We start from the raw sequence: 22,910 nt of genomic DNA, 5'->3' as shown, positions 1-22,910 counted from the left end.
ATCATGCTGAACATTCTTAGGCTGAAACAACTGATGCTTACAAACCACCTTTTCCTATTGCTCGCCACTCAGTAGTTCTTCCTTACATTTATCCACTGATCAAATTTCGTTATTCATATTTTTGTTTATAGTATGATACACGTGTATCTGTTAGTTAATTATCTTTATTCAAATCGTATTGGTTATGCTCTTCGACTTTGTACTTCATGTCTTTTACCTAAAATCTTTATATTACTGTTGAAGCTTTCTTGCAAGTTGATGGACAATCTGCCGTTACGTTATTATTTGTTGTGAACACAACGAACAGAGAAAAATGTCTGGCAAGGAACCTTATCAAAATCCATTCTTCTGTGCATTTTAGGTTTGGTATAGACATTTTTAGAATCATTGTTATTAGAATCTTTTAAGTCCACCTGGGCTTGTACTTTCTTTAAGGTGGGTGAAAAATAATGGGAAATTCGACATATTTGGAAGCCAGAATTACCTAACAATGTCCTTAGTTTACCTTATTTAACCGACATGATGAAAATATTCAGTGTAAATGATCTTTTCATATATATTTTCATAACACTAAAATTAATTGCGTATAAGAACATTTCCTTACACGAGTAGTAACATTGTTTGTGAAATCCATTGTAAGGATGATGATTCATTCTGTTTTGGTGTGACAGTTCCAAAATAGCTAAACATAAATCTGGTCCCATACTGGTAAAATACCTAAATGTAAAAATTACTTTTCCATAAACGTCATAGAACCTAAAAATTCAGCAAACAAAGGAACATAATATTAATTTCATTCCATTTCCATACGCATTTGACCCATTCTGCTGGAGAAATTCGAAGGAGATTTATAAAAGAAATCAATAAAAGAGTCTTCGTGTCGCTCTATCCAGTACCTGAATTGATTCAAGACAGATTTTCCTCTTCTAATAAGCGCTTTCCTCAGCTGTAACAACTTTTGTATTTATTAAAACGGGTTTATATCTATAAAATTTCTTTCTGTTGTAGGCAGTTTGCTTGAAAATGTCTTATATCAAGGCAAAAGATCTTGTTCTCCTTTGCTGCACGTTCCTCGTACTAATTTACTATATATACGAGTATATATTTGTGTATATTATATGGTGGGTATATATATATATAGATATAGTATATATATACATACATACATATATATATACATATATATATATATATATTTATATATATATATATTATACATATAGTATATACATATATATGTGTGTATGTATATATATATATATATATATATATATATATATATATATACATATAATATATACATACACACACACATATATATATATATATATATATATATATATACACATACACACACATATATATATATATATAAATGGTTGAATTTTCTTTTGCCCAATTCACATGCATATGCAGCTCAGCATATTCAACAGTAAGACACAAGATTAAACGAGACTGAAACCCAAGTTTGGAAGAGGCTCAGGAAAGAAATCAAGCCGATTTGTGAAATATTGTTGTATGTGTATACGGATAAGTAGGATAAACGAATATGAGAAGGAAACGTGGAGGTGAGAGACGGATGTTCAGAACTGGTGTATCTGATATGTAGAAAAATTCTAGGTAAATTTCATTCGTGTATATTTACAAGTTTTTACACATCTTTTCAGCCTTTGCCCCTCAATTATGTTGACAATTTTGATGAGTCAGATAGTTTTGAGAGACATATCTCTGTATTTACGTCTCTATCTATCTATCTATCTATCTATCTATCTGTCTGTCTATCTATATTTGTTTACCTGTCTGTTTTTTCTCATTATTTCCTCCAAGTCCACAAAATCCTTACTAAAGCTGAACCGTTCAGCTTGTCCTCATTATTCATGTTGACATTGATATGTTTTAGGCTAACGATTCACGCAGATGTTTCAGTAATGCATCAAGGAAAGGATTTTTGTGTATTGACAAGAATATAGAAGAACTGACATTTCCTCCTGATCACTGACATTAATGTCGATGTTTTCCTTAGTTTCGAGTTCAGCTCCAAGGATCTATGAGATCAATTTGGCATTGTTGAGATATTGGTCATTTATGTTGTTGTTCTTATTTGCTCTTCTTCTTGGGCAAATATATATATATATATATATATATATATATATATATATATATATATATATATATATATATTACCAAAGATTATTCGAGGATTATTTGAGAAATAAATCTTTTCCTTCTCTTATTATTCGAAACGTTGATTAATTCGAAGATATTTGTTTGTAGTACGTATAAAAGTTTTTGAAACTGCGACACAGGAAAAAATAACGATGCAGAACTGCCTTATGTTCAAGTCACGAAACTCCTAAAAGAACTTTTTAAATAGGTGGAAAAACGTATTTAACCATCAGATTCTTTAGTTTGTATACGCACGTGCATAAAGATGCAGGCTAAATTTTACCTCAAAAACTCTGGAAAACTAACGTTTAGTCAGTGAATGTTAACTCGTAGCTGAATATCACTACGAAATGAATAGATAAGTATAGAAAGGAGTACTTGAATCGAGTACAGTTTTGTGGGCTGGGGGTTCCTTCAAGGGTATCACCACACTATCCTTTAAAATGCTGTTCAGTGCGAATTTCTTGGCATAGTTATCGCCCTGGTCTCTTGTGCCAAGAGTTTTTCGTTGGGCGAGTGGTTTTCGCTCTCGGCTGCCAATCCGGTGGTCCGAAGTTCGATTTTCGGCTCTGCCAACGTGGAATCAGAGGAATTTATTTCTGGGTAGAAATTCATTTTTCGACATAATGTGGTTCGGGTCCCACAATAAGCTGTAGGTCCCGTTGCTAGGTGACCAATTGGTTCCTAGCCACGTAAAAATATCTAATCCTTCGGGCCAGCCCTAGGAGAGCTGCTAATCAGCTCTGTGATCTGGTTAAACTAAAATATACTTACTTTCTTGTGTCAAGAGACCCTCTTTGGTAACCTTTTTTGGTATACTGGCAGAGATGAGAGAAAGAAAGTTAAAAGCAAAGTCTAGTGAAAGTATTTAGACCAATATAATCAGATTGTAACAAACGTTCTCTGTACTTGTCAGTTTAATTAGAAAAATGGAATTTCTAAGAACGCGAGAGGTGTGGGTGTTTATACCGGCATGCATGCCCGTAGCTACGTTATACCTTTATTTCTTTAGCACTACGAAATTCAAGTGGCCTAATAAAAAATGAGACCTTTGTACTCAGAGCGCATTAATCAACCCTTAATATCCATCTATAAATTTCCTGTGGAAATGTCTTTCATGGCATTTAGTTTTGATTCATGACTTTTCACCAGGAACATTTATTTCCTTTTCGTATTAAAAGTTAACCATAATTATAACTTATTCTCTCCTCACTTGTTGCATCTGGTTGAAAATATCGAGTTATCGCGGCCACCTTCCATTATGACAATGAGTTAATCTTACTTCATTTTCCATGTATCCCATCCCACATTTCATTTCAGGTTTCCCGGACTTCAAAATGTTTTGTTTTGTTATTTTTACCAAAGATGAACAATGATCAGTAAGTTCTGAAACGTCCAAAAGCTTCAGCTTCAGCCCTTTTTTTTTTTTTTTTTTTTTTTTTTAATTTTCCATCTTTCGCAGAGAGGCAAGTTTATGATATTTGTTATAAACTTAAATTTATATTAAGTTTCACTGATAAAAATGTAGCATAATATTCGCTCTCCAAGAAATTAAAATTTCATTTTAAACTTGAATATCATACCTCTCTTAAACGGTCATACCCTTTTTTTAAAGTTATTGACAGATGTATTTTCTACCTCTCTTGGCAAACTTTGAAGAATTATATATGCTATATATATACGTGTGTGTATTTTTATAGAGTGTATGCGTGTGTGCATGTGTGTGAGTGCATGTTGGTCTGTGTGGATGTGTGTATATGTGTATTGCCTTAAATATTAGAATGGTTGGAATCAGCAAAAGAATTCTTATAAATGGCCTTCTCTTCCCATTCCAATCCTAGTTTCATGAGGCCCAATAAACCCGGACGATCAGTGCTTGCTCGCTTATGCATTTCTGAATATCAAGAGTTCCACCCTGGAATTCAAATTTGGAATCGTAGATTCCAAAAGCATCCAATCTTTCAACTCAAATTTCGAGCCTTGGAATCAGAGGGATTCCATCTCGCATTTAAATTTAGAATTCAAGAGCTCCGAAATATGGGAGTGGGATCTTATACCACCTACCTTTTTATTTCATTCCTTGGTGCTTCGAGGCTTTCTGTTTATGCAGGAAATTTATTTCAGATATCAACTTTGGTACGTTGTTATATATAGTTGCTTGGTAAGTGCAAGGTCAATTTTGCTCGCTACGTTGTTGATAACACTCATTTGGTTGCTTCCGAATATATAATTATCATGATTTCCTTTTGTGTTGTCTATTCAATGGAGGAAACAAATATTTTATGCATTTTTCGATTTGAGATTATTTCTATTGCAATACAAATAAGGAAATCAGAGCTATTCAACTGGAATATACAAAGTTCAAATGCGGGAGGAGTTGGAGATAAGGATTGGTTTTATCAATCCTTTTTGGGCCAGGATATGAGTAAAACTCCTTGACAAATTAAAACTTACTATAGCCAGTTAATTCTTTGTCAAGTTCCAGAACTAGAAACTTAACAAATAAGTTATGGTCCTGGCTGTGAAAATTTAAAGTCGGTCGTTGTCATTTAAATGACTCCTGGGAAAGCATGTAAATAACTTGGTAAATAACAACAGGTTTTTTAATTAATTTTTTTTTCTCTGGCAATACACATGAGAGTATGCATTTATATATTATATTATGTTAGTTTATTTTTATACATTTTATACATATTTGTAATATAGCGTTTTCGTTTCTCCATTTCTTTGTGCAGTAATGAAAGTTATTGTAACGGTACTATGACATTACCTGTTATTCATGTATAATCCCACATGCCTCTGTTAACAAAGAATGAAGTAGCTTTACCTTTTTTTCAGATATTTGAATTTTTTTTCATCATTAACTACCAAACTTTCGGGAAAGGAACATGGTATTGTATTTCAACATAAAGTATGGCGATCAACTCTATAATATCTCTGTTGAGCTGAGGAGAGATTAATTACATCAGATATATATATATATATATATATATATATATATATATATATATATATATATATATTTATATATATGTAATAGTCTCGTTTTTACTCATAACCTAAACAGGACTGACCATGAATTGTTAGATGATTGAGAACACCAATTTAAATCTCCAAGTCTTCCCACTTTTGAAACTCGTAGTCTTGTTGAATAGAATGATTTATTAATTTGCATTACCAAAAAACATTTCTTGAAAAATGCAGGTAATGTTTCCCCATAAAATACAAAACGAAAATAACAAATTTGTGTGTATTCTCTGCCAGTTGCTTAGGATTACTTTGCTACTCGTATGCCATTTTTATCTACCTCAACTGATGCTGGCCATGAGTGACCCACAAAACAGAACAGAAAGCTATATATATATATATATATATATATATATATATATATATATATATATATATATATATATATATATATATAGATATACACACATATATATCTAGAGAATATAATATATATATATTATATACATTATATATATATATATATCTAGATATTTTATATATATATATTATATATACATATATATATATATATATATATATATATATATATAATATATATAGTATATATATATATATATATATATATATATATGCATGTGAAGACATTAGTCTGAAAAATTTCAGTTCATTTTAGTTTTACTGCTCTCACTCCGTTACTTAACTAAACCGTTAGAACTAAGCCCATCCTGATTTCCTACAAATGAAATATATATATTGAATATATAGAGACGTTCCCATGGCCTTGGACAACTGTAATTCATTATTGAGATAGTCTAGCACTATATTAATGTGATTAATATATCTTTTGTTAAACAACATCCAGTACTTTATGATTCCAGCTCTTTCTGAGGACCATGAGTTAAATTCGTATTTTCAGCCAGTCGTTTAGGATGATTTATGTCTGTCTGCTTGTCTGTCTGTCTATATGTATGTATGTATGTATGTACACACACACACACACACACATATATATATATATATATATATATATATATATATATATATATATATATATATATATATATATATATTATATGTGTGTGTGTGTGTGTGATACATACATACAGACATACATAAATCATCCTAAATAACTGGCTGAAAAAACGAGAAGCTGTAAATGTCTGCCGCCATATCCCTCTAAATGGGGAAGGGAGTTTGGTGATAAAAACAAATGTCTGTGTATTCATACCTAGAAGTTTGTTATGCAGGCCCTGCAATAACAAAGACGTAAAGGAGCTAAGGTTGTAAAACTTCTTTCTTGTTCTGGGGGTCCATTAAAATGCGAAGTAACTTTGCTGTATTTGGCATGATGCCAGCCATGCATAACGTACTTCTTTTGTGATGGCTGGTGCGGTGCGTCGAGGCCAGAGTGGGTTATTATGTCACGGGTCAATTGAAAATACGTTGGAAAATCATTCCGCGGTAAAGGAAACGGGTTGGCTAAGCTCGACAAAAGAAAGGAATCGAAGAATTCAACACGTAATAAGGTGGAACTCATGCGTGTTTTACAATATTATACGCACATGCCTAACCGCATATTCTCCAAGGTGTCTATGATATATATATCTATATATATATATATAATATATATATATATATATATATATATATATATATACTAGTTATGGTATATATAGTATATATATGTATATATATATATATATATATAAAGAGATAGATAGAAAAATATGTATTACATATATTACGATGATATCATTAATACCATTTTTTGTTCTTGTATTGCAATTTTAGTAGTTGCAGGGTGGAATTTAACTCATTGTCCCCAAAAAGAGCTGGAATCATAAAGTGCTAAATGCTTTTTAGGAAAAGATATATTATTCACATTACTAAAGTGTTCAATGCAATGAGAACTTCTCTATATCTTAAATAATATATATTTCATTTGTAGCAAACCAGGAAGGGCTTAGCTCTAATGGCTTAGTTAAGTAATGGAGTGAGCAGTAAACCTAAAATTAACTGAAAATTTTCAAACTATTGTCTTCACATTAATTGCGATCACGTGTCGTGGTTGCATTTCACAGAGATATCTTGTAAAGAACATGATTAAGGGGTAAAATATGTGATTAAGGATGACTGAGGATATTTTGTACACAAATATCCTAAAGACAAAATTACAGTTCAAATAACTTTAAAAAATATTCGACATTGGCATGCAAATTGCTGTCACTTTTCCGAAATTTATATTCTTTACATTACTGGAAAATTATATCAGTCTAGAAGAAAATTAAAAGGGAATGAACAGAGGCTTTGTGAACCAGGGTTCTTTACCTGTAATTGGTTTATTAATTTTGTGTATTTTACTCTTACCCCGGGATGCTGTCCTCATTATGACTGGCTGTAAGTTCCAGAAGTTTGTTAAAGATGTTTTTTTTTATCTCTTATTATTTTCATTCTGCCCATACACTGATATGAGGGTACTGACTCTCAAAGCATGTTTTTGTTACATTCTATGGAAACATAAATAGCATTCATCGCTAATACTAAAAATGATCGAAGTATTATGCATAGGTGAAAAAAGAAGAAACGTATATCATGAGAACTGAGGCTTCCTAAATAGGAAATCTTACACCCTAGAGACCTGACCTTTAGATAATGGTCCTGAATAGCGTCATTAAAAGTTTTCCCAAGGTCAAATAAGTAAGAGAAATTAGGACATTCTACTATCAAAATCCCCTTTCTCCAGCCTTTTCAGTAGTTTTCTACCTACACCCGTAGTTGGTTGGTCGCTTCTTACGTATATATATATAAATAAATATAAATATATATATATATATATATATATATATATATATATATGTATATATATATATATATATATATATATATCTGTGTGTGTGTGTGTGTGTGTGTGTGTGCATAATGATGTTTCTAAACTTTGCTTATTTAATTCTTGTAATCCAGAAGAGCTTTATGTCTACAAGTAGGTGATCTGAATTAGTTATGATTATTCTACTTAGAATATATATAGACTGAAATAATCCACATACCTCAGGGCTTTTGTCTGTAGTGAATATTGTTTCCTAGGAAAATATATGCTTTTAGGAGTACCAAGACACTTCCCACCGAGGTGGAAAATCTTACTTGATCCTATTTTGGTTTTTACGAAATGAAAATGTTGGAGATAAAAAGTCATAAACTCTAACGTGAGTGAAGAAAGTACATTAATAGAATTGTTATCTACCTTTGTCTTGTGAATAATGCATCTTAAAATCCATACGATATATATATATATATATATATATATATATATATATATATATATATATATATATATATAATCAGATATATTCATTATCAAATTTGGGTAAGGTCATCATGTTAGTGTTTGTTAGGTTTTATCGGGCCATCATTTACTTACTCGTATTACTTTGATGTTTTACACTATTTTTTTCTTGTTTTATAAATAAAAGTATTATATATTCATAACTTATGAGAATAAGAATTGGCTTGAAATTTATACTCATCATCTAGTGCTATGTGCTTCTCATCAAACTATCCATTTCAACTATCAAACAGTACTTATATTGATAAAGTTTGCTACTATGAGATTCAGGGCCTCTGTAACACGGTTTTTTCGCAATAACTTTTTATCTATGCATTTCATAAATATAACGCTTATTCAGAATACATATTATATCAACACATAAATTTTGAGTGTATTCTGCACTACGTAGGTTGAATAAATTTGGTACTTATAATGTAAAAGTGACCTTTTTTGAAGACGGGCCAACTTACTCAGAGAAAAGATTTCGAACGCACTCGTTACGTAACTTATGACAGCATTTCTTCCCTCTTTCTCGATGGATGATTGGCTATACGTAACGAAGGCTAAACCTCTGGCAACAATGACATACAAATTTAAATACAAGCAAAGCAGTACACCTTTATGAACTCTGGAACCTCTCCACTGATAATTGTCATAATGAACAAACTAACAAAATATGTTAATAAATACAAAAACACTTCGTTTATTAGTCTAACTCCCAAAATAAGTTTCCAGATAAATTACAGTCTACTTTATAGGTCACAATCAAATTGACAAGATGTAGGGAATAGTTGGTAATTATCAAAAACATACTAGACAAGCTTGATTTGATAACTGCTATATCCAATGTCAAGCAATTTTTATTTATTGGCTATCTACCTATTTACTGAAAAAAATAGCCTGTACCGTATGTTGGCTTTAAACCTTCACCAATAATTATCGTCAGAATGGTGACTTCATGAGGCTCCACCCACTTTCGCCTCGTTATAATTCAGGATAACACTGAAGGCTACCATGGGCATTGTTGGATTAGAAAATTTAACTTCTGGCTATAAAAACTAATTTCTCGAGTAGTTGTAAGAAGTGCTAAATGATCCTCAAGGATCCCAGCAGTTGGACTAAACGTTTAATTCGTGTATATTACTTCTATACTGTTGCGGCACTACTGCTACAGTAGTATTACTACGCTAGCACTGATACCCCACCCACATCTATGTATCGTTCCGCCATTCATAAAGTCTTTGGGTTTCAGAGCCGATGGAATTTCTGTCTGGTGGATGGGCGGGGCAACATTTAGTCAAGAGGTGTTTGTTTACCTTGCTTACGTAATGAATGTTTTTCGACTCTTGGCTCGTAATCATTGGCCATGGCGTCGGCTAGATCATTTTTACTCTATAAAAATTAAAACTATCGGGTTTAGGTTATTGATAATGCTGACAAAATTTGTGTGTGGTTGTAAAATATACATATGTCAACTTTCAGCTACATCCGATGCTTTGACAAGGAGCAAAGTCCCAAAAACCGTGTTACAGAGACCCTGAATCTCATAGTAAGTTCCCTTATTAGATTGTCAACATCAAGTCCTCAATATTCGCGAACAGTAAAAAACATCTTTAATTACTTAGTATAAATTCTCGCCTATTGTGTTTGTTTCTTCTATAAATGACAATTTCGCCAGTTTTAGTAAATTATTTTTAATATCCAGACTACCAGATGTGGTTGGCCAAAATAAGTAATATAGCATTCAGTTACTGCTATAATTTATAGTTTTTAAGGGAACAGCTAAACATTCACTGACCAGAGAATTTCATACTTTTCCAGCCAAAAAATGATTTAGAGAAAGACATTCAAAGGAAAATGCCTCAGAAGAATATAACATCTGTGTCATAAATATCCACCCAAGACAATTAGAAATAGACTCAATCTGCGGATGTTGGTGACACAAGGATAAATGCGTTGGCTTTAGTAGCTAAATGGGAAAAACAGCCGAAGGAGAATGGCCCAAAGCAGAGTCGGGAAGACATATAAAGGCCTAGACTAAGGCCTTATCAGTGAGGGAGACATTTATAGGGTCATAGCTTTAAGAAAATGAGAGACAGCCGTACGACAACTGTAAGGAGAGAGAGAGAGAGAGAGAGAGAGAGAGAGAGAGAGAGAGAACAAAATATTTTGAGGTTTGGCAACAGTACCATAACTCGTCAGTTAAAGAGAGGGAAGTCAAGTTATTGTATTTCTTTCCATACAATAATTCCTAAATATAAGCATTACCATATATGGACGCCAAAGTATATTGAAATAGTGGTTGTACTACCCTCTCATTTTTCCATACCCAGTGCCTTAGGCATATACTATGAATATAAATTGTAGGCTTGATAATATATATATATATATAATATATTATATATATATATATATATATATATATATATATATATGTTACGCATAATGTGGATAATTGCCTAATGTGAACATTAGGCAGAAAAATTGCCTAATCTCCATATTAGGCAATTTGTTTTGCACAATGTTAACAATAGGCAAATTACTTGCCTATTGTCAACATTAGGCATGATTTTCAGATTAGGCGGGGGTATTTTGCCTAATGTGAATTGAATGCGAACCTCTGTATCTAGAGTGTTGTTCGAATGTTGTTCGAAACTTTGGGTCTGTCACTTAAGCCATTATCCTTTGGTCAGTGTGCTACGCTGAGGGTCCCAGATGTCGATCATGGTCCAACAGATCTTACAAATCTGTTAGTGATCGTCCTCTGGGAACAAGATGAACTATACACTGTAGGTTGTCGGGAGGGAGGGAATTTCTTGGACCAAAAATTTTAACAGCAGATGATCTGTAAGTGCAATCAAACAGCCCCTGATAAAGTCTGAAGAGGTTCCTGATATCTGCCTATCGCTTAGAACACCAACAGGAAGAACCACTGGTGGGCAAGGATATATAAAGTGTCAATGTACTACTCAATGTACATCAGGACGATGCAGCTGCCTAAGAAAAAAATTTAAATGCAACTCACGCCGTCACCCGGGCAGATCATGCAAAAATTTCTGATTCGACTCAACTGAACCCTGAGATCTATTGACTTATTTCTCTTTTACTGATATTGCATTAATTATGTTTGTGTTTATTCAAATAAATTGGAATTCTTTAAACTCCCTCTACATTAACCATGTTGCATTCTCTTGTAACCTCCCGTGGGTTGTCTGCAGGATTAATTGCCATTTCTACACTAAATCATAATATATGTTTAGATTAGGCAGTCGTATTCACATCGGGCAAAATTGAGCTGCATAATTTGAACAACAGGCATATTTGGCCTAATGTTAACAAATTGTAAACTTTATGCAAACTGCTTGCTTAATGTACACATTAGGCAATTTTCTGCCTAATGTTCACATTAGGCAATTATCCACATTATGCGTAACATATATATATATATATATATATATATATATATATATATATACACACACACACACACACATATATATATATATATATATATATATATATGTGTGTGTGTGTGTGTGTGTGTGTGTGTGTTGGCGTGCGTGTTGGCATGTCTGCGTGTGTGTCTGGCTGTGTGAAATCTCCAGGCCACATTCACGAGAAGCAAAAGAACAGAGCGGCCATGCATTGAAGGCTTAAGTTCTCGACTTTTCAATATTTTCGGATTAGGTTTTTTGAAAATCCGACTAGTAATTGAAATGGAGAATTTGACATTTTCCGTGCAGATCCTGGAAATCGAGCAGGGGAGAGAAATGCCTCAAACACAGAGTCTACGTTCATTTACATGTCCTTTTTAGATATTTATGTTCCTAATACTACGAATATTTTGCATTACTTTATGGATTATCAGGTCCCTGTAAAACATTCAGTAAGTTAGATGAGTCACACAAGTTACGTAGCAACTTAACTTATTTCTGAACTGCATCGATGTATTATGAAGCCTGTAATCAGTGAATTTGGAAATAAATGGATTTGAGATCATTCAAGATTGCGGTACTTTCTTATTTGACTACGACAGTACAAAAGTGTAATGATTTGGGTTCTTTGATAACAACAGTGCAGAAAAATAGCAGAATTATTGTTATCAATATTGATGGCATAAACACAAGTCACACTGGACTGGGCTCACTTCTCACGTGGTCCTTGTTTTAAGGTTACTTTGCTCTTAAGCTAAACTATGTCCAGGTTTTTCCCTCATTGGCGATTAGCAGTTAATTTTGCCTAATTCTAATAATTATAATATTCCAATAATGAAGTACATGGAAACACGGAAATGATATTAAAGGAAAAGGAACATCCCGGATTGGCGTTTTTTAAAAAAAGGGAGATTAAGCGACAGCAAAAGTAATTAAAATTAACTTTGAGAACCGTTAGACACAATCTCTTAAATTTCGCAATTTGGTCTTTGTCATTGTCAAAACTCGATTAAAAAAATGTTCGCGACTATCCGATGTAATTCCTTCAGTTATAATTATTTCAATAAATAAAGCCATCTAAATTTCAGATTTTTATTAGAGGGTTACTTTTATTATATAGGTTCTCTGTTCATTGTTCCTCCCCAACATCAGTCATTCAGAGAATGTTATCTTCATTGTCATTTGAAGCGTTGGTGCTTGGTAACTGAGCACCGCAATTTTGCATGCAATGTTCACATAACACAACACACTTTGCTTGTTACTTTTGTTATCATTACATTTTAAATGCAAATTTATTCGAGAGTATAGTAATGGCAAGAGTAATATAACTAATACCTGAAAGATGTGTTTAAAAATTGTTCAGTGAAATAGAGTAGGTATCAAAGTAGACAGTTTAGCGTTTTTTTTCTGATCCAATTCCCCATATTCGAATCCCGGCCGGGTCAGAACCACTTGTTATTAATTATAACTATGATTATTCACAAGATATAGTGAACTGATATTAAACGAAGTTTGTAGCTACAATATATATATATATATATATATATATATATATATATATATGTGTGTGGTGTGTGTGTGTGTGTGTGTGTGTGTACGCGCTTGTGTGTGTGTTTGTGTGTGTGCTTGTGTTTGTTCTGAAATATGGGTCCGTATACAGAGATGCTGGAGAGAATGTGAAATTTAGAGGTTAGACGAGGAGGATGCTTTTTTCATTTTCATCCTTTTAATAGAATGCAAAAAAGAATAACTGCAGGAATTATGGGAATTTTCACCATTCGATAAAACCCGTTGGCATTTGAATTGAAAATCCGTTAAGCAAATTAACAATTTCTTCGATGAAAGGTAACCTACAATCATGCAGACAACATACAATTTTTTATTCGGAACACACAAAGAAAAATAAAATACGTTTACTTATGGACTTAATCTCTGTTTATGATATGAAATAATGAAGATTCCATTCCACATTTCCCGGCCCTAGGGGAGAGCGGGGGTTCGAGAACAATTTGAAGGAGACATTGCCTTACTTACAATGTTAATTACAAGCATACTTTGTAAATAAGACTATATGGTATTATGTGCTCCCAAGTCAACATTAATTTGGTTTGGCATCTAGCACTAATTTCAAAGGTTAAAAAAGTTGTGTCCCATTTCTCTACTAGTTGGGGACATTTATTGGACACTTGATATATTATACCTACATATATTTGGCCCAAATTTGGAAATAACTTGCATCCAAATGGAAGTATATATGATAACTCCACTACATTGACTATGCACGTATGAGATGATAGAATTAGATGGCAGAGACATTATCCATGCAATCAACAAGAGATGTCTGGAAAGTTAAGGTCACGTTCAGCCATAGAAGCAATAACATACATGATACTTATTATATATTATTATTATTGAACTAAGGAACCTCCGTAACGAAGCTATAATAATGACAATTACAAGCTAGAGTAGTGTTACAAATATATTTTTGTACAAAGCTAAAAATTATTAGGAGAGACTTTCGGAAACTGCTCCGTTGAGGACTGAAGAGGGATACGGAGCAGTATCCGAAAGTCTCTCCTAATAATTTTTAGCATTGTACAAAAATATATTTGTAACACTACTCTAGCTTTTAATTATTATTATTATTATTATTATTATTATTATTATTATTATTATTATTATTATTATTATTATTCAGAAAATGAAAAGTAATCATATGGACCAAGCCAGGCATTCAAGATTTTCTCTTTATACCGTGTATTCAGAATTTTCAATTTTACGCCATGCATTCTAAGGCTTGATCTTGATACCTTGCATCCAGGATTTTCTCTTAATGCCAAACATCCAAGATTTTCTCTTTACACCATGACTGCTGGGCAGCGCTACAAACACAATACAGTCGTATTTCTATAAATTGCAACTATAATATTCATTTTTAACGGGTATGTTTCAGTAAATTCAAAATGTGATCCACAAAATTAAAAGTTTGGCTACACAAGCCGCAGCCAATATATACCTTCCAAACACAGTATGTAAAGAAACGGACGTTATTCGTCAATCTTGTGGAAAATTATGTTACCATTGGTTGGGGTTTATGACGTCATGGTTTTTAATTTTGATTACAACCACCAGTTGTCTCTACTGGCGCCGTGGTACAGCTCATATGGCTAACTTCAGAATGTTTGTGTACTCAATAGTACCATTGATGTGCACAAAATATTACTCAATACATGTTTCCCCGAAACCATGAAAAAGCGAAGAGCGTCAGGTTCGCTCATTTGTTCACGAATACATACAAGTTTTCCCTTCATATGAAAAAATGTAAGTATCTATAGGGAATGGGCCTGTCCAGTCAATACAAAAGTCGTTGTACCTGCAAACGTTACCATCTAGAAACATGTTTATCAAAACAAATTAATCACGGTAGGATGAATTTAGTGGTTGGGTCTCAAATTGAAACTTGAGAATTTTTTGTGGAATCTTTCATGTTCATATGGCTGGAAGTGGAAACTATTTTCAACAAAAAATTAGGTTACTCGGCATCGCAGATTTATATTCTATACAATCTTAGACGTGTTTCCCTAAATATGTGGAAGAGTGCCAATTTCGCTCGGTTTTCTTTGAGATATATACGATTTTGCATGAAATGTTTGGTCTATATATATATATATATATATATATATATATATATATATATATAGTATTATATATATATCAGTATAGAAGAGTTCCGTGGAAATCGGAGACGAATAATAAATATTAAAACCAGGGCTTGAATGAAGAGCATCTTTATTTGCGACTAGTTTCGGAGATTTACTTTCCTCCGTCATCGGGCAATCTATAATGAAATATTATTTACAATTAAAATCAATGACGTAATATAAGTTACATTAAAACAAAGCAAAATAAGATAAAATTACATAATTACTATAAGTTACATTAAAATTAAAGAAGCAAAATAAAATATAAAATTACACAATTACAAGACATAATAACCTAAACTTGCAGCAAAATCTTAAAATATAGAGAAATACATTGTTTGTTGTCAAAGAGAGCAGAAAAAATCTAAAAATCTAAAAACACAGCAATTCAACAGACCTTTCATTATTACAAAGAGAGGGTTTATCTCTTATGGTATATAGAGACTCAACCACTCCGAGCTCCATTGCGTTGGTTCTGCAAGTAAGGACTGAAAAGGAATCTACATTGATAGGATGGTCATATTCTTCAAAAAGGACTCTTTAACTACGCAGCTGAAGAATTCGGTGTCTTGGATAGATTTCAACCATCTTTTGAATCTCGTTGATAAATGTAACTCTTCGAAGATAAGTCGTGTTAAATTTGTGCAAAGTAATAAACTCCGAAAATTAGTTTTCACTGATGATAATGGGGTTCCATATGATAAAGTTATTTTTAATTACTCGAGTAGAATTCTCTCCGATATTGAGAAAAAGATTTTATGTAAAGGTTTGAATTATGTTTTATCTTTCTGTAAACCTGATTTTATTGACCATTTTTGCACATTTGAAATGTTTTTCAAAGGCATACTTAACCATTCCTTCTATGATAGAGATAATAAGGGTTTTGAGTTTTTCAAGTGCTCACTGAAACATCTAGCATTTTCTTCTTTTTATGATAGGGATAGAAATTCTTTTGTACATAATATTTCTAAGGAAGAAAACGAAGTTTTGAAGAATTTGGCTAACGATAGATCTGTGGTAGTTTTGAAGCCAGATAAAGGTAATGGGGTAGTTTTAATGAACAAGGATGATTATATTTCTAAAAATGCTTAATGTATTGGGTGATCATACCAAATTCCAATCTGTTAAAGATAATATTCTTTTAACTATTCTAAACAAGGAAGAGAAGATAAACAGGTTTTTTAAGAAAATTGAAAGCTGAAGGTGTTGTTGATGATTCTCTGTATTCCAGACTTTTCACATCAGGCTCAAAACCAGGTATTTTATACGGTTTACCTAAGGTCCATAAAGAAGATTGTCCTTTAAGACCAATAATGTCTGCTATTGGTACATTTAATTACAAGTTAGCAAAATTTCTGGTACCTATTCTAACACCGATCACCTCCAACCAGTACAGTGTAAAGGACTCGTTTACTTTTGTAAAAGAAATGTGTGAAGTAAATTATGAACAATGTGTAATGGCCAGTTTTGACATTAAATCTTTGTTTACTAACATACCCTTAAAGGAAACAATTGACATATGTGTTAACGATTTGTTTAAAGATGCCGATAAAATTGAAAAGTTTTCTAAACAACAGTTTCATCAGTTGTTATCACTAGCTGTAAGTGATTGCTTTTTTATGTTTAACAAGGAGGTATATAAACAGGTAGACGGCGTAGCAATGGGTAACCCATTAGGACCAACACTAGCCAATGCTTTCCTAGCTCATTATGAAGAGGAATGGTTGAATGAATGTCCCGAAGATTTCAAACCTATGATGTACAGGCGATATGTCGATGACACATTCTTAATCTTTAGATCTAGTAACCACATTTCACTGTTTTTAGAATATTTGAACTCAAAGCACAGCAATATCGAATTCACTTCAGAAACCGAGGCAGAAGGAAAGCTGGCCTTTCTTGATATACTAATCAGCCACAGTGAAAACGGATTTATCACATCTGTTTATAGGAAACCGACTTTCACGGGTTTGACCACCAAAATGTCCTCATTTATTCCTGTTCAGTTCAAGAGAAATTTGATTACGACCTTAACATCGAGGGCTTTTAATATATGTTCAAATTATGTTAATATGAACCTAGAGTTTAATCTCATCAAGCAGTGCTTATTTTTGAACGGTTTTAGCAAAAGTTTTACTGATACGTATATAGGAAAGGAGCTTCAAAAATTATTACTTCCAAAACCTACAACTGTCACTGTCAACAGAGCAGTTATGTATTTTCCCTTCACGTTTCTTGGAAATAGGTCCTTTAATGTTAAAAAAAGAGTAACCAAACTTTTGCATGAATTCTACCCTCAAGTAAACATTCGAGTAATATTTAAGCCTAAATCTACATTACAAAAATTCTTCAGGTTCAAGGATGTGATACCAACTGAACTGCAGTCAGCTATTGTGTATAAGTATAAGTGTCATTGCTGTAGTGCAATGTACATTGGAAAATCTAAACGACAGTTCAGGGTTCGCATCTTCGAACATCTCGGAAGATCTGTTAGGACAAATAGGCCATTAAGCAAACCACCATTTAGTGCCATTCGTCAACACTCTGAAGAATATGACCATCCTATCAATGTAGATTCCTTTTCAGTCCTTACTTGCAGAACCAACGCAATGGAGCTCGGAGTGGTTGAGTCTCTATATACCATAAGAGATAAACCCTCTCTTTGTAATAATGAAAGGTCTGTTGAATTGCTGTGTTTTTAGATTTTTAGATTTTTTCTGCTCTCTTTGACAACAAACAATGTATTTCTCTATATTTTAAGATTTTGCTGCAAGTTTAGGTTATTATGTCTTGTAATTGTGTAATTTTATATTTTATTTTGCTTCTTTAATTTTAATGTAACTTATAGTAATTATGTAATTTTATCTTATTTTGCTTTGTTTTAATGTAACTTATATTACGTCATTGATTTTAATTGTAAATAATATTTCATTATAGATTGCCCGATGACGGAGGAAAGTAAATCTCCGAAACTAGTCGCAAATAAAGATGCTCTTCATTCAAGTCCCTGTGGTTTTATATATAATATATATATATATATATATATATATATATATATATTATACACACACACACACACACACACACATATATATATATATATATATATATATATATATATATATAAAATATATATATATGGAATCACTCTATCTAAAAAAAATATGAAAGTTAATTTTTGACAAATGAGTCCGTTTGGAAAACGAAGATTATATATTAGGGTACAAACACAAAATCACTAAACAGAAAATGAAATGGAATAATCGACAATTGTTTGTCATGCAGTTTCCCCAAGAAATGCGTAAAAATTATGCTTCAATAACTTGACTAAAACCGGGGGCTTTTATTACTCGTTTTCAATTTGTTTCCGTAATTACATTATGAACTTCTCAGTCCCGTATTGAATGCCCTGTGTCCATTCCTAGATTCATTGCATTTCTACATGTGTGAAATAAATCCATTTTACTAATGAACTTATTTCTCCCCATTTCCTAGTCTCGAAGCGAAGGAAAAGAGATAACCAGTATTGTTTTTCTTCTTCGGCAGGTTCACCATCATTGACAATGTCATCATCAACAACGCCAAAGAAGACCTGGCTGTCGTGGCAGACAGCGAAGCGCGCATCATCCTCTTGTATTCGACCAACCAGGAGGCCAAATCCATCATGAGAGCCGCAGAAACCATGGGGCTCACCGGAGAAAATTACGTGTGGATCGTTACCCAGTCGGTTATGGGATCCCTCAGCGGAGTGAATAATAATAACGACTTTCCCGTCGGCATGCTGGGTGAGTGTTGCTTACTCTCAAGTCATTTGTGTGAGTAACTGTGGGATGCATGTGAGGAATTTTCCACTTCGGGTTTCGAGTCAGGTGTTCGGCGAATCCCAGGTAGAATGCAAAACAGAACTTATAACCTGCATAATAGTTGTTGTAATTTCTGGCCAATTCATCGTAGTACCATTTTATGTGATAATTACTCCTAAATCCACAATCCCTTTCTATTCACCGTCATAGGCCGGTAGTCCAATAATTAAAGGGTATTTGATATGGAAGAAATAGGAACGTATTAGTTTTTTTTCTCTTGTAAAAAAGATTTTTCGTGTAATTTTTGAAAGGTAGTGCGAGTTTGTGAATGTATATATCTCATTATAATCTCTGCTCAAAATGATTGTAACAATACTCTAGTTATGAAAACATTCTTGAGTGATGCTAGTCTGAAATGTTGTAGGGTTTATATTTGAAAAAAGAAATATAAATATTGCCTGGCAATACTGACAGACATTATAGATACCAGACAGTCATAACTGGAGTGGATGATACAAACGGAAAGTCTGTTTGTGTCATGACCTTCACAACCCCAATGACTGTTTGTGTCCATGCATTAGTAGTACGCCAAATGTTAAGCAAGAAAGTATTCCGTATATAGCAGTAGGTAAATAAGAGTTTTTTTTTATCATTAAGTGTACAACATTCGTAAAGGTATACCAGCCATTCGTGTCGGAGAAATCACAAACAAGGAAGGAAGCAGCTAGTGATAAGTCATATACTAAGAGAATGTAATTCATTGACATTATCGTTATTATTTGTTGACTACAATAATAGCTGCTACTTCTACATATCCTGCCAGGCCTAATGAACTATTCCATATTTACAACCAAAAATGCAACAGTGACAGTTCTTAATCTCCTGAATGGTTGGCTTCAATATTTATTTTCATGCTGCACAGATTTTGCATTCGCAGATTACAATAATAATAATTATTAGTAATATAATTCAGCGTAAACAACAACAACACTCTAGCCCAACCGAAATTACGCGAACATATTTTTCAACATTAACGATACTAGTGTTAATACTAATATCCATATAAATGTCAGTGGATATATATAGCTCTATATATATTATAATATATATATAGATTATATATATATTATATATATATATATATATATGTGTGTGTGTGTGTGTGTGTGTGTGTGTGTGTGTGTGTGTGTGTGTGTGTGTGTGTGTGTAGTAGCCACAATGCCCTCTTGTCTTCACGAATTCTTGTCGCTGTTTGGATACGCTTGTTACTACAAAGTCTTAAGATCCAAGTGCAAGAAGTATGAAGAAACTATGATGTCCAGTAACGGGAAACGAACCAGCGATACACTTTGATTTTTATCTAGGGAAGAATATAAATACTTTTGCGTCTAGAATAAAATAAAGTATTTCTCGTGCAAACTTGTGTTTGCAGAAATTACAAAGCAAAATTTGGATCTTTACGGACATTCAATACTTATGACATCTTAGTTCTTCGCGAGCAAAATATTAAGTTCTCATAAATTCCCTCTCAAAATTCTGTGATAAATTTCACTGTTTCATGGATGAGCACCACTACCTGGGTATGCAAGCTGAAACTTTAATCTGTTTACGACAACATCTAACGAAATAGAAAAGTGCCGTGCCATTAATTATCTAAACGCCGATTTGAAAACTAGCTTATTATTCATCATAACATGCAATTTTACTGTAAATTCTTGAGAACGAATTTTCATTCAATACTGCAGCCTTTGATTTTATAAGAACTGTTAATTACGTACTTACTATAATATGATTAACATCCCAGTAGGATGATTGAGCCATCCAGCTATGGGTAATGGATACAATTTCACAACGGACCTATACTACATATATACTAATGATAGTCTACAAATTATATGACGGTCGACTTGCGTTTCCTCAACATCATCCGTCGAGCCAAGGACCTTCCAAGATAGAGTATTATGGAAGGACTTTGCGTCGAAGTATGCAGAATAACTTGAAATTTTTTACATCTGACGCCACCGATGTGAAAATAAAACACAATCGCTTTTCAAAAAGTACAGAATGAGAAAAAGGTGAACTTATTATACTGGACTAACTATAGGGAGGATTACTGTTTCCCGGGATAATTTGGTACCTTTCAGTAAAGGGAGAGGAGGGTTAATCAGCCTTTTAGAGTAATGGCCTGTCGTTGATTAAATAGTAATTATATTGCATTAAATTTTTCGTAATCAGCATTGACCAACTTGAATCGATGCATCATTAATTAATGTTTTACCTACTCAAATTAATTAGGAAGCACATTACTGTGGAGTTTTGTCATGTCACATGTGAATGTTCATGTAAATGATTGGCATTAAATAAAAGTATGAAACTCCGATAATTGTGTATAGCAGCCAACGGAGATTGTACGGCTAAATGTCTACACATTTAGCCTTTTACTCTAGTGCTTTTGACTCGAACAGAGCAGGAGCACAAATTTATTGGTATGATAGTGAGGTGCCATCATAGAAGAGAGATGGGAAAAGAATAAGAGACTGTTCATGAAATCGAAGGCGTTACAAATGAAACTGGCAATGAAGGCAGGGATCGTGACAAAGTCTCGTAGATGATCGAACACTAACATTTTAAGTAAAATAAAAAATAGAAATACATCGGATCTAATGAAACGTTTAATTACATTAAAAGTAATAAAATTATTTTACTCTCCCTGTTCGAACCTTAATCCTCAAAATTGTCGGGAATTAAAAATCATTAAAATTTCGTAGTAAATTGATAATCTGTGGAATACTCCGGGAGGAATTCGGTTAAATAAATGAGAGCGAGAAGAAACTAACTACGCGACGATTGTACAATATTCGAATAGATATGACCCGTCGGGAAGCGACCGCCAACTTACGAGGATATCGGAATGAATCTTTCAGGAAGCTATGAAAACGATATAATATGAAATGCGCAAGAGTAAAGATATTCTCACTTCGAAATGGCAAGTAATGTATACGTCTAGTAAATAATTCAATTCCTCGTTAGTTGAGTGGTTTCCGCTCTCGGCTGCCAATCCGGTGGTGGTCCGAAGTTTGATTCTCGGCTCTGCCAACGCGGAATCAGAGGAATTTATTTCTGGTGATAGAAATTCACTACTCGATATAATGTGGTTCGGATCCCACAATATGCTGTTGGTCCCGTTGCTAGGTGACCAATTGGTTCATAGCCACGCAAAAATATCTAATCCTTCGGGCCATCCCTAGGAGAGCTATTAATCAGCTCAGTGGTCTGGTTAAACTAAGATAAACTTAAATTTTTTTTTAGTAAATATTCAAACAGGGCGCGTAAAGTTAGTTTGGAGTTAATAGTCCCTGCTTTATGATAAATAGAAATTTCATCATACGTGCTTCCTCTTGTGCTGCATATGTTAATGATTTAAACGTTTTTAAAAAGGATGGGGGAGATGAATTGATTAGTCGCTAGTAATCTATATGTTCTTTTCGAGTGATTCTCTCTCTCTCTCTCT

The 22,910-nt window shown here is 33.1% G+C and overlaps 1 protein-coding gene across 5 annotated transcripts in view; it reads left to right on the top strand.

Annotated features, from left to right (window-relative positions):
* The window catches only part of LOC135208415 (glutamate receptor ionotropic, NMDA 2B-like), a 1,060,362-nt gene that overhangs the window by 693,107 nt on the left and 344,345 nt on the right, over positions 1-22,910 (top strand). For all 5 annotated transcript variants that reach the window (XM_064240560.1, XM_064240561.1, XM_064240559.1 and 2 more), the window contains exon 5: positions 19,143-19,381. In XM_064240560.1, coding sequence (XP_064096630.1) covers positions 19,143-19,381 — 239 coding nt within the window. The remainder of the gene's footprint in view (positions 1-19,142; positions 19,382-22,910) is intronic.

The sequence above is a fragment of the Macrobrachium nipponense genome, chromosome 35 (assembly GCF_015104395.2).
Source record: "Macrobrachium nipponense isolate FS-2020 chromosome 35, ASM1510439v2, whole genome shotgun sequence".
Taxonomy (NCBI): domain Eukaryota; kingdom Metazoa; phylum Arthropoda; class Malacostraca; order Decapoda; family Palaemonidae; genus Macrobrachium; species Macrobrachium nipponense.
This window is presented reverse-complemented; position numbering and strand designations above follow the sequence as displayed.